The sequence below is a fragment of the Poecilia reticulata genome, chromosome 9 (assembly GCF_904066995.2).
Source record: "Poecilia reticulata chromosome 9, P_reticulata-male-v2, whole genome shotgun sequence".
NCBI lineage: Eukaryota > Metazoa > Chordata > Actinopteri > Cyprinodontiformes > Poeciliidae > Poecilia > Poecilia reticulata.
Window position 1 is genome coordinate 912,296 of NC_088838.1, and position 13,488 is coordinate 925,783.

The following is a 13,488-nucleotide window of genomic DNA, read 5'->3' on the forward strand; positions in this document are numbered from 1 at the left end:
TTACTTTCACCCCTGATTACATTTAATACACAAAATCATTCTCCAATCTTGAGATTTCACCCAATCAGTTCTGCCTATTTTGAGCTCATTAAAGAATGCACTGGGCTACGACAAAATTATGCCAGTGAGCTGCTGCTGGCCACACCCTTCTAACTGAGCACTTACATTAGCACCTCAGACATGTAAAAATGGCTACAAACAGACATACAGTGGTACAACCATTTCTATCACCTGAAGAACATTTCCAAGAATAGAGGACTTATGTCTCAGCATTAGAGAAACTCATCCATGTGTTTATCTTTAGTTGTATTGATTACTGCAGCAGCGTCTTCACAGGTCTGCCTAAAAGAAAATCCAGCTGCTGCTGATCCAGAACGCTCCTGCTGCCTTCTGACTAAAACCAGGAAGATAGAGAACATCACCCCAGTTTTAAAGTCCCTACACTGACACCACGTAGCTCAGAGAATAGACTATAAAATACTTTTGTTAGTTTATAAAGTTAACAGGAACATCAATGGAAAGTGGTATCAAAGTCACATCAAAGCTGCTTTGGTTATTCCAAATGGAATTACATTCAAAAAGACTGGAAACAAGTCGGATTCAGAACTACGTATGGAAGTGGCTCAAATCTAACTCCGAAAAATCATATACGGGTCAGTTCTGAGTGTTAACTTTTATTCTAAAAAGTCTGGCCTGGACACTTGACCACATTCAAATCTGATATGGGCCACATGTGCTTGCAGCGTGAACAAGTCTTTGTCCACGCTGCAACTCCTTGGACAAAAGAGATCCTGGTAATGGGTGAGAGTTAAAGCAAATGTATGTCATGCTTTCTGCACACACTGCAAAACACAAAAACAATTATTTAAAGAAAAGTTCTTAGATAAGCCCTACCTGCTGAGGTAGAAGTGCCACAGTGGCATTTCTGGCTCGATTCTTCTAGGAGATAACTGATCCAGCTCCATGCCAAGTTGTGCATTACTTCCTGTTGTACTTGAGGACAATGGTTTGGAAATCCATCGGCTGTGGGCATGAACCATCACCAGTCCAAGAGACTGCACATAGAGGAACCAGTAATGATGCACACACCCTTACAAAATAAATACATAGGGAGGATTTTCTTCACATGCAAAACGTTACCATGATCATTTTGACTCTCTGAGTTACAGGATTGGGTTTGTTGTCCTCCTCCTCCATCACTCTGGAGAAGTCACTTAGCTGCCAGATCGGGTGACCTTCCTGACTCTCACGTGACAACTGGAGCAAATGTATATATTAAAAAAATCAACATGATGAAAAAATGTTTCATTAGTACAGCTATCTATGGGAGCTCAAAAAGTGGGCTTTACCTCAAGGACCAGTGAGACACAGGCAGGGAAGAAAGTCATAAACACAAAATAGTTGGCTAAAACAGACATGCATCCAAAGCCACACATGATTTCCAACTGTTTCACACCTTAAAGACACAAGAGAACATTTCAGCAGTCGTTATTCCCATAAGAAGGAACCACAGTGCAAAAACAGACAATCACAAAGTATTTAAAGCATATTCTTTCATTACTTATTTTTTGTCAATGACAACATATATTATATGTGTAGCTGAGTTAAAACTTTAAGAAATATTACAACAAGATCAAGGTAATATCTGGAGTATTCTAATAAAATTTGCAAGATATGATAAAAAAAGATGCATTTTTTTTCCAAATTAAACAGGACTTTTCACTTCCTGTTTCATTTGTCCACATAACGCTGTTACTGCTTTTATCAATGTATTTTTTTCATTTAATCTTTAAGCAGGACAAAATCACATTGAGATTAAAAGCCTCTTTTTCAAGAGAGTGCTGGATAAGAAGCAGCATCAAATAAATATGTAGCGTAAAACAGAGGCCCCAGTGTAGAGGCTTGTAATCTATTCTAGCATTGAAAGAATGTTGGACTTTTCATTTGACAGTTAAGTGTGGCCAAGTTGAAATAAAGCTTATAGTTTCCTAATACAATTCTGGCCAGTTAACTCTGGCCAGAATTGGCCAGAGTTAAATCGCTAGGGTAACGTTTACCATGTGTATGCTGACAATATTCAAATATATTGTTCATTTCGATCTTCTGAATTTTATAAATTGACTGAACTCAGTAACTGCCTGTCTGACATTAAAATCTGGCTGAATGACAACCTGCAGTTAAATGCTGGCAGGACTGAGACGCTTATCGTAGCTCCTGATGAGAAAATCACGGAAATCAGGAAGCATCTTGGGTTTTTAAACCCTTTGAATAAAAATAGCCTGTTATGATTCATGTCCTGTCCATGCTGTGTTAAGCACTCATTCAGTTCACCTGCCACGCCTGATTGCTTACCTGTTCCACCTGGGCCTTGCCCTACTTAAACACCCCTCAGCCTCTGCTTCCCTGCCAGATTATCGACAGCCACGAGCCAGTAGAGATCCAACGTTTCCTGCCAAGCCTTCTGTGTTTCTTCGACCCCCCTTCTGACCACAGATTTACCCCTCCTGCCAAGCCATTCACGGATTCCTTCTATTCTGGATTTCTGGACCCTGACCCAAGCTCTGCCTCACGACCACCGATTCCCGCCAGCCCCTCTAAGCTAAGTTTGCTCTCTGTTTTTACCATTTAAGGAATATTTTGATGCTGTGAGCTATTTTATCACAGAAGGAATTAGAAATGATTGTCCATGCTTTTATTTCTTCTCATTTAGATTACTGTAACGGCCTTTTAGTGGGTCTGAGTAAATCCTCCATGGCTTCCCTTCAGTCTGTGCAAAACGCTGCAGCCAGGCTTTTAACTAGAACCCACAGAACAGATCACATGACTCCTGTTCTGGCCTCTCTGCTCTGGCTCCCGGAGTATTTTAGGGGTTGAAGTCTCTCTGTCTGTCTAGGACTCTGAGGTCTTATAATCAGACGCTGCTGTCGGTTCCCAGAACTCATTTTAAAATTCGTGGTGACGGAGCATTAGATGTGGAGGCCCTGAGGCTCTGGAACGCTCTACCTCAACCAATGCGCTGCTCCGTGACAACTGACACATTTAAAAAATGTCTCAAGACTTATCTTTTCAGACTGGCTTTTGGTTAATTTTGTTCATTGATCTTAGTCTTTATTATTGATGCGTTTCCTTTTTTGTAAAGCACTTGGTGATTTTTATATCTGTGAAAGGTGCTATATAAGTAAAGTTTACTTACTTACATTGCCTGTAAGTAGGTAAACATTACTTGTCTGTAATTATTGCTATTTGTGTGCAATGTGTTGACATAAAAATGTCTACAGCGCCTTTGCTGGTGGCTTATTTGCAGTCTGCTTCTGAATTAAATTCTATTCTGAGCACTCTTGCAGTAAGTTTGGTGATATTGCTTTTATTGAAAAATAACTGCATTGTTTTGTGTCTATGCTGCAGCTTGATAGGTAAATGTGTGATTATATATGTCAACAAACATTAAAATATTAATGAATACATATTCTGTATATTTTCAATGTCAGGCCTCAACATGGATTCAGAATTTCTGCCTAACCATATTTTAACATTGATTCACTCATATTTTGCTATCTGGGTAGGCACTTCTCTCTTTAAAGGCCACTTTTCTGCACTTTTCAATGATACCTGTTTTATTGACTCACTTTACTTTTTTTCCGCAACATCAGAGCAGAAGGAAGTACCTGACATGGTTCCTACTCCAATGAGTAAGCACTCCACTAGAGCATCTAAAGTGAAGGTAGGTCCAAGTACAGCCATGCCAGTTCCAATGTTTTCCCTCACTTCATCCTGAAAAAGCATAGAGGGAAAAAGCATGGTAATAAAAAAAAAAAAAGCTTCAACAAGCTGCAAGAAAATGTCTTGTCTTACCTGAGAATTGGAGCTTAAGGCAAACTTGGCAAGGGTGCAGGCCTTGGAAAGGTCAATGAGAAGCAAGAAAAAGGGCAGCGCCTCGCTGTAGGACAAGGACATGTTACAGCTTACTGCACAGCAAGCTGATAAAATGATATATTTAGGGCAATCTTACTTGAGGCCAGTGAGCTCCTTATCAAAAAAGTGAATAACAACTGTGCTGAACACAAAACTGGAGAAAATGGTAAAAAGACCAGCAATTCCTAGAAGAAAAGGCATGAACAAAGAAATGCAGTTGAAAACTGTTACATTTTACATGCTTCCGGGATCCTGCAAATATGCTGGTGTGGGAACAATATCTTACCTAGAATGTATTTGGACCCCAGTTGTCTTAAGTTCTGGAACTGAAAATATATGTAGACGATGGCTATACAACGAGTGATGGTCAGGATGATGATGTCACTGCTTAGAATTTCCTGTAAGCAACAAGGTCACAGAAAATATAAAAAAAATACACTATCACAAGCTGTTCAAAGCTCTCAACAGCTGTTATAGTAAGATACGTTTATTTATATAACGCATTTTTAGCAACAAGGCAGTTCAAAGTCCTCCAAAAGAAATATTAAAAGATAATGGTATAAAACCATAAATTTTTTCCCCATGTTGAATAAGAAGTAAATAATTATTAGCTGGTAGGGGTTTCTCTGGATTCCTGCTCTGATGAAACTAAATATTGTTTCTACATGTTTGATTCCATTAGTATGTTCAAATATTTGAACCAAATGTTGGTTCAAGTTGTTCTGGACTTGGTTCTAAATGTGAACAATATAGGGCTATGCGTTGGTTTTCCATGTGTGATTCTTGTTCTGGGTTGTTAAGTAGATGGCACTTTCTAAGTTTGTTCTAGATTTGTGAACTAAAAAGAGTTTCTCTAGGATTTGCTCCAATATTAAAAGTATAAAGCTAAATGTTGGTCTAAATTAATAAATACTCCACAGTTTATAAAAGTAGCTAAATGTTGATCTAAGGTAATGAATACTCAACAATTACTAAAAATAATAAGCTAAACAGCTTTCTGTTTTAAACGTTGGTCTTAAGTAATAACTACCGGATTTTTCGGTCTATAATCTGCTACCGTTTCCCACGCTTTGAACCATGCGCCTTATAGCCCGGTGCGGCTTTTCTGGGCTCTTTAGCAGGAAATTAATCATTGGAAGTAAAAAGTGCTAATATTCATTTAGAACAAGGACATGCTAGCAGCAGGCACGACAGAGAAATTTCTTCAAACTCATATCCCCTCATCATAGAAACCACATGAAGAAAAGGATGCCGCTTTTAAGTTGAAGGCTATCGATCTCACAGTACTTTTGTATCTGTGGCCATGAAATGTGTTTGCAGTAAGTCTACACACACAGTCTCTGATATGGTGGTATCATCTAAGAGCAAGTCCTTGAAGATGGTTTTCAGGATGGGGGGGCGGGGGGTAAGTGTCATGTTTACATATCTTCGAGGAGATTTGAGATAGCTAGCCAGCCAAGACTGACACAGGGGAGCCACTTCAAATACAGACAATATGCTTTAGGTCATTTAGATTTTAAATTTCTATCAGCCCTTCAGTCTCTCCAGTACATCTCTTTTGATTACAATCATCCAAATTAGTGTGGCCACTTGCCAGATAGAAACTAGCAACTTCTCCAAGATTTATTCCATCCCGCTAGTGAGTTCTAGGGTTCACAGCTGGCCTGCAATCACATCCATTTGCACCTCTGTCCCACAGCATGTCAGTCTGAGTGTTCCCTAGTCAGCCCAATCCATCACAAATTTGTCGATATACCAGGTATCCGCCAACTCCAAACAGCAGAAATCCTGTTATCATGAATCCACATAAATCCAGGATGTCGGGTATGTGCGCGTATCACTTAAGGAAAACCAAGTGACCAATACAGTTCCTGTGTCGTTTGGATGTGAACGTGCCAAATTGTATTTATGAGGGAGAAACTGTCGACACGTTTGTGGGTTTTGTTGGATGGATAATGTGTTCTTTGCCTTACGTTGGTTTTTGGCTCATGTTTGAATTCCGGCATGGATCAACCAAGGAAGAGGAAGTTTCCCCTGTGTGGGATCATTTTCATATCAGAGAATAAGGTAAATGATTATTCCATTCTCATTTCCATTTTTGATTTTTCTTTCAGATTACTCGAGTTCCTTTCTATAGAATATTTGAATTAATTTACATGGATTAACTTTTATTTATATTGTAGATGAAATGTTGGATTTGCTCCCAGATGAGGTTTGTAACCGGAGCACTTCCACAATGCTGAGGCATCATCGTGCCCAGCATGAGGGGGATGAACCAGCTAACACTCTGAGAAACCCTGGTGTTTCCAGAAAGCAGGCGATTGAACTAGAACTTCAACTCAACAATCTGCTCCCGGTTCAGGTTTGTCATGATTGTTAATTGTGTTTATTTGTATTTTGATGTTCTTGCAAATCACTCCACGTAATTACAATGAGTTAGTAACACAGATGCATTTTTATTTTTTTTTTCTCCGATGACGACCTGTGGCAGCACGTGAACATGGAAGTCGAAGAGAACAAGGCCAATTTAAAGGTCACCTCCGAAGCCATTATTGAGGTATAAATATGCATCTCTGAGGCGAACACAACAGGATCCACTACAATACTGGGAAACAAAAAGACATTACCCTATCTTATACAAACTTGCAATTAAATTTATATGTGCGCCGTCATCATCAATATTGTCCTGTGAAAGGATGTTTGTGGATAATGGGGCTCTTTAGTGAAGAAATCAACTCACACAAAAAATCCAAAGTCCAGGGTACAAGAAAATCCAAACACAAAGCACACTGGAGACACAAGGGTAGTGACAAGACAGGCTGGCACATTGTGACTGAGATGGAGAAGCTTAAATACTGAGAGGCAGCAAATGGAACAATGGACTAACTAGATGAGAACTGATTACAGGTGTGAGTGGTTGGCACAGGAGCTAGCTGAGCAAAGACATAATATAAGAGTAGACCCCGCATTGGCTGCTCCGGCGCAGGAAATACGGCGGCCATCTTGGAGCGGTCGTCCCTCCTACTTTGCTCAATCAAAACGGCAGAAGATGCCTCAGCACTGGGACATTGTTGTTCGGATCGATGAACTATTGATGAGGGTTCCACAGACAACATTTCACAAGTAAGATGGACATGTTATTGTGATTGGAATATTACTTTACTGTATTTATGTCCACTGGCGAGATACCAGCTAATATTGGCTACAGTGCTTGGTGTAATATGGGGTTCAGCCCCGCTATGAAGGCTAACTGAGATTCTGTAAATCTAAAAAAATTAATTATTCTCTAACATTGACTTGGATTATCTGACACAAGAGCCTACATTAGAAATGAAACAATATAGCGCATATTATAAAACTTGTATTATGGGTTATAACATTCACCAGCAAAGTTTACACAGGTGGTAAAGACTATTATTTATATGCAATTCTTTCACTAGTAAGATACATCCCAAATCTTACGTTTTTGTTTTGAAGGTTTCATAAAGACACAATGTGAGGAAGAAGTGCGAGATATTTTTAAAGAGACAGTTTCACTGCAGCATAGATGAATTTCGCATCGGATTTTGGACTCAATCTGCTGCTGCACTGAAGCTAGAACTCCTTGGTTGGAAAACATATATATATATATGTGTGTGTGTATGTATAAACATGTATTCAATATATATTCTGTATTAATCATTATTTATTATTAAATAAATTATGAACAGCTGTGTGTGTCATGATCCGTGATTCTGTGTAATTATTTTTAGGGCTTTCTGTGTTCAGTTTCTTTCTTGTGAGTCTGTTGTCTCTGCGTCTTCCCCGTTGATTGCTTCCCAGGTGTGTCTCATTCCTTGATTCCTCTCCCTGTGTATTTAAGTTGTCTTTGTCGGATCCTCGTCATTCGTATGTCATTTGTCTGCCTGCCATCACAGTAAAACTGTAAAGTCCTGTGTTGGTTTAGCTCTTTTTCAGTTGCTACCGGTAATTAGCTGTGTGCTACACTCTGCCGTGCTGCCTGTTCTGGACTGTTGAGCTTTCTTCATTAAATCTATCATCTTTATCACAACCTGGGTCTCTGCGTCTCTCCTCACCACCACACCTGACGGTGTGCTTTGTAATATGCTCATCATACATCAATATCAGAATATTCCATTCCTATTCTATTGTTATAGCCACTCAGCATATTTAAATATGCTAAACTATGTATTAAAAACATACTTAAATACAATTGTATATAAATGTAACTTTGATAGATGTTTGAATATGGTTTCCAGTAACAAAAAAGCGTGTTATGATCGATTAAATGCGCTGATACGTTATTGTGCTGCTAAACACATAAGGCTGAGTGGAGTGGTGGACCGCTCCAAGATGGCCGCCCTAAATATCGTCAGCGACAATAGGTGAGAGCGGCCATGAGGCGTCTATTCTTATATTATGTCTATGTAGCTGAGGGGTGGGGAGAAGGTGGCACAGGGAAGCTAAGATGATCTGCTGGGGAATGCAAAAGGGAGGAAACGGCAGGAAGCTGAAAATACTTCTAATATTAAAGAAACACTGACTAAAGAGAACCTGATAAACTAGAAGAGAAAAAGACAAAAACATAAACAAACCTATAAAAGAAACAAGGTTGATCCAACAATAAGAACTAAGGAATATAGAGCTAGAGCAGGGGTGACAAACTCCAGTCCTCAAGGGCCACTATCCTGCAGTTTTCAGATGTGCCAGAGGTACAAAATAACGCTGGAATGAAATGGCTTAATTACCTCCTCCATGTGTAGATCAGTTCTCTTCACAAGGAGAGAACTGATCTGAATATTCTATTCAGGTGTGGTGCAGCAGAGGCACATCTGAAAGTTGTAGGACACCGGCCCTCCAGGGCTGGAGTTTGACACCTGTGAGTTAGGTCATTTCCTTGTTTAGTCCTTAGTTACTCTAACTGGAATTACTAAAGAAAAATGGACATAGATTCAGACAAAAAGTAACTTTTTACTTTTTTAAAGTTTAGGTTAACTAAACCTAAAGTGACAAGAAAACTAGATACGCTATGGGGGGAGCGACAAGGTCTTAAGAAATAACCTAACTGGGATTACTAAAAGAAGGCATACATGGAGTCAGACATATGTGAATAACTGAACTTAGGGTGACGAAATAAACATAACTAGAAACACTACAAGGGAACTGAAATGAGAAAAGCAAGAAACAAGACGTTACTAACCAAAAGAATAAAACTAAAATGACCACGAAGGGCTAAACTAAAATGAACTAAAACATAATGATAAATACGATGAAAAGCAAAACCAAACCCCCACAAGTCCTAACATCCTTTTTACCCTGTTAATCTAAAAATTATTAAAAATGCTGCAGCGAACTGGAACCTGGAAAAGAGAGCATAACACCCTTCTCTTCATTGGCTGCCAGTTTCTTATCAGACTGATTTTAAAATTATTTTACTGGTTTTTAACGCTTTACATGGCTTAGCCCCAGCTTATCTTTAAGACCTTCTTCATAACCATTTAATTTCTAGAACACGTTGATAAAATAATACATTTCTCTTACATATTCCCAGAACCAGACTGAAAAGAAGAGACCGGGCATTCACTGTCATTGCTCCTAGTCTGTGGAACAACTTAAATTTTAACATTAGATCTGCCCACAGTCTGGAACACTTTAAATCACTCCTTAAAGCTCATTTTTATTCTTTAACTTTTCCATAAGACCTGACATTGTAATTTACTTGCCCTGTCTGTTTTAATTTGTGTTTTATGAATACTGTACAGCACTTTGGTGCAGTTAATATCTGTTTTTAAAGTGCTTTTTAAATATAATTGACATTTCATTGACTGTGACAAACTTTGGTGGCAGCATCATGCTGTGGAGATGCTTCTTGGCAACAAGCCCTGGAAGGCTTGTAAAGATGGAAGGTAAGATGAATGCAGCAAAACAGGCAAATTCTGGAGGTTAACTTGTGTCCATCTCCAAGAAAACTATGGCTTTGAAGTATGTTTGTTTTCAAGACAATGACCTGGAGCATCCAGCTAAAGCTTCACAGAAATGATATGAAGCCAGCAAACCGGAAGTTCTGAAGTGGCCCAGTCAAAGTCCAGAACTTAGTCTGATAGAGTATTGTGATGACTAGACTTCAAAAGAAGCCAATTCCCATGCAACATGGAACAGTTTTGCAAAAAATAATGGAAGAAAATTGCAGAGTCCAGATGTGCAGTCTAGTTGAGACCAATCCAGTCAGACTCCCTGCTGCGATTGCAGGAGGGAGTCTGGAGCAGGAATTAACTAATTTTAATGATCATGATTGATTTGTAAAAGCAACAAAAGGAGGAGAATACGATTCAGACACCGTAAAGTATTATCCTTATTCTTCCTAGCTTTTACAGTTCTTAAATATAACACGAGAACAAGGGCTGCATAACAATAGTGAGTCACTCAATGATGATGATGCTACTGTTAATAGCAAAGTCAATAAATTCCAGATTTTATTCTCAGTCATCTGCCATGTACTGCACATCTCTAACTCTCTCCTTGACCCTTAGCATTTTGGACACTTTCACCTGTGACTTGTGTGACCATCTGCTGCAGGGCGACTCGCTCCAACAGCCAGATTTTTTTGTTGGCATGCATTGTATAAATTTTAGATACTTGAAAAGTATCAGCCAACAAAATCTGTTTTCAAAATTTAGATTTATTGATATTAATATAATATTAATGACATGACACTGTGGTGACAACTTATTTGAGACATATTACCCAGCCCTTGTGAGCACCTATGAAATATTAACTGATGGATTGTTGGTTGTGTTACCTCTTCTGTTTTGGGGCAGTCCAGATTCCAGCCGCAGATTTGATCATTTCCGGTAAACATGTTCATGGACAACATGCAGATGGTGAGGGTGATTGTGCCAACAATCACCTCCCATGGGTGTGAGGCCACCAGGAGGCCGTGGGCACGAAACAGAGGACTTAGCATGGTGCAACAAAGCTAAGAAATAAAACAGGAAAATATTGAGATGAAAATTTGCAAAGATGTAGGATGAAAAGAGAGAGTGCACATAATTAGACTATTTTGTTCTCATCCAACTTCCTCGTATAAATACATAAATATATAATATCCCTAAATATATCTGTTGATGCGTCCTTTTCAGCATAGAAATCGGGTTTAATTTTATTTAGAAAATGCATTATGATGCCAATTTTATGAAAAGGTTTTGTAACTTTATTTTTTACTACTTTTTAAAGATATATAAAAATTACGTTTATGTAATTTGAGTAATTTCAATAAAATCCTGCTGTTAATTAAATAAATAAATGTAACGGAAGAGATTGATTGTACAGTGTAGCCACTAACTTCATGCCTTCAGCTCATCTCATTAACAGCAGTTAATGCCGTGTTCGCGCGAACCAGCAGTTTTTGCAGGCTGGCAGAATGATGACCGACATTGGAATTAGAAGTGAACGGTAAGAAATGAGGTTCTTACCTTCGGTCCTGCTGCGGTCGCTGCTGTCACCGAGCCGCTGAGCCTGCGTAGCAGAGCTTCAGCAGCTTTCGGAGTTGGAGTCAACAACGATGGAACGATGACACGCTACTACATCATCCGACACTGGAGCCAATCAAATTAGTCACCTGTTTCAGGAGCGCGTTAACCACGCCTTGGTTTCCTAGGAAACGGGGGTAACGGGGTATGGCCATATGAAAGACGACTGATCTCGCCACTGCTTTGACATACGGAACAAGACTTAAGACCGGAGCAGGGTACTTTCAATGGAAAATTGCTATAGTGGTCCGTATATACTACGATGTTCTGTTTGGAACAGTTCTATACATTTTGAGAATTAAAGTTACTGTTTAAAAAACAACTTGAAGTTATGCGGATGAGTTCTGCTACTTAAAACAGAATAAAATAAAGGAAAAGAAAAGAAAAGAGAATTTACTTTAGGGAAAAAGGACCTCGCTGCAGAAAACAGAAAGGACCACATGGCAGACCAATACCATATTTGGAAATGGGACCATCGCACAGTGGCGCAAAAAGTGGATATGCATTGTATGCAACGCACAGCGGCGCTACACTAGAGGAGGCTCCAAAACGATGTGGGGAATTTTTTTCTGGTTGACATTTTATGTATTTAACAGCTGTTTGTGCATGTCTGAAATGATCAATAACAGAGGAATGGCACTGATGAGGCGCGCGCTGCTCCGCTCCTTGATCTCCCCTCCCACACAGGTCGCTTGGGCACGCGCCCCTTCAAGAACGAGCTCAGGCGGGTTTTTTGTCTTTTAAATTTGAATCGTCGTACATGGTGCACTTGACACTATATATGGGTAAGATGGAGCAGCAGAAGAAAATAAAGCTCCCCGGGACACAAAACGGAAAGCAAGAGGGAGGGAGAGGAATAAAGATGTTGGAGGGACGAAGAAAAGCTTTTCAAAATGACCGAAAGACGGTAGGTAAATAATGTCAGTGTTTAGAGATGTCACCCCAAAAAAACCCTAACCCATTACTTGCCTAACTTTTAAATATATATATATATATATATATATATATATATATATATATATATATAATTCTAAAAAATTCCCTTCTCACCCTCCGCGGGTGGTCTGTTTCATCCTCTGAGCTCGGGTCCTCTACCAGAGTCCTGGGAGCTTGAGGTTCTCCTCCAGTATCTTGGCTGTGCCTAGAACTGCACATTTCTGGACTGAGATGTCTGATGTTGTTCCTGGGATCTGTTTGAGCCACTGCTCCAGTTTGGGGGTGACTGCCCCGAGGGCCCCGATGACCACAGGCACCACTGTGGTCTTCACCTTCCAGGTCTTTTCCAGTTCCTCCCTGAGGCCCTGGTATTTCTCCAATTTCTCATGCTCCTTTTTCCTGATGTTGTAGTCACTTGGTATTGCAACATCCACCACAACGGCTTTCCTCTGTTCTTTATCCACCACCACAATGTCCCGTTGGTTCTCCATTACCATCTTGTCTGTCTGGATCTGGAAGTCCCACAGGATCTTAGCTCGGTCATTCTCCACCACTTTTGGGGGTGTTCCCCACGTTGATCTCGGGGCTTCCAGTCCATATTCTGCACAGATGTTCCTGTACACTATGCCCGCCACTTGGTTATGTCGTTCCATGTATGCTTTCCCTGCCAGCATCTTGCACCCTGGTGTTATGTGCTGGACTGTCTCAGGGGCCTCCTTGCACAACCTACACCTTGGGTCTTGTCTGGTGTGGTAGATCTGAGCCTCTATTGCTCTGGTGTTTAGGGCCTGTTCCTGGGCGGCCAGGATGAGAGCCTCTGTGCTGTCCTTGAGTCCAGCTTTCTCCAGCCATTGGTAGGTTTTCCTGACATCAGCCACTTCAGTTATTTGTCGGTGGTACATCCCATGTAGGGGCTTGTCCTCCCATGACGGTACTTCCAGCACCTTGTCTTCTGTTCCCCATTGACTGAGACATTCGCTGAGCACATCGTCTGTTGAGGCTTTGTCCTTGATGTATTTATGGATCTTGGATGTTTCTTCCTGGACAGTGGCTCTCACACTCACTAGTCCTCTGCCTCCTTCCTTACAGCTCATGTTCAGTCTCAGGGTGC

At 40.2% G+C, this 13,488-nt stretch overlaps 1 protein-coding gene across 1 annotated transcript in view; it reads right to left on the bottom strand.

Annotated features, from left to right (window-relative positions):
* The window catches only part of hmgcra (3-hydroxy-3-methylglutaryl-CoA reductase a), a 28,250-nt gene extending 16,743 nt beyond the window's left edge, over positions 1 to 11,507 (bottom strand). The window contains exons 1-9 of the mRNA XM_008419301.3: positions 11,385 to 11,507; positions 10,712 to 10,888; positions 4,199 to 4,310; positions 4,010 to 4,097; positions 3,853 to 3,937; positions 3,666 to 3,771; positions 1,350 to 1,456; positions 1,141 to 1,257; positions 895 to 1,055 (exon numbers count right to left, since the gene is read on the bottom strand). Coding sequence (XP_008417523.1) covers positions 895 to 1,055; positions 1,141 to 1,257; positions 1,350 to 1,456; positions 3,666 to 3,771; positions 3,853 to 3,937; positions 4,010 to 4,097; positions 4,199 to 4,310; positions 10,712 to 10,876 — 941 coding nt within the window. The 5' untranslated portion in view covers positions 10,877 to 10,888; positions 11,385 to 11,507. The remainder of the gene's footprint in view (positions 1 to 894; positions 1,056 to 1,140; positions 1,258 to 1,349; positions 1,457 to 3,665; positions 3,772 to 3,852; positions 3,938 to 4,009; positions 4,098 to 4,198; positions 4,311 to 10,711; positions 10,889 to 11,384) is intronic.
* Positions 11,508 to 13,488: the final 1,981 nt, after the last annotated feature.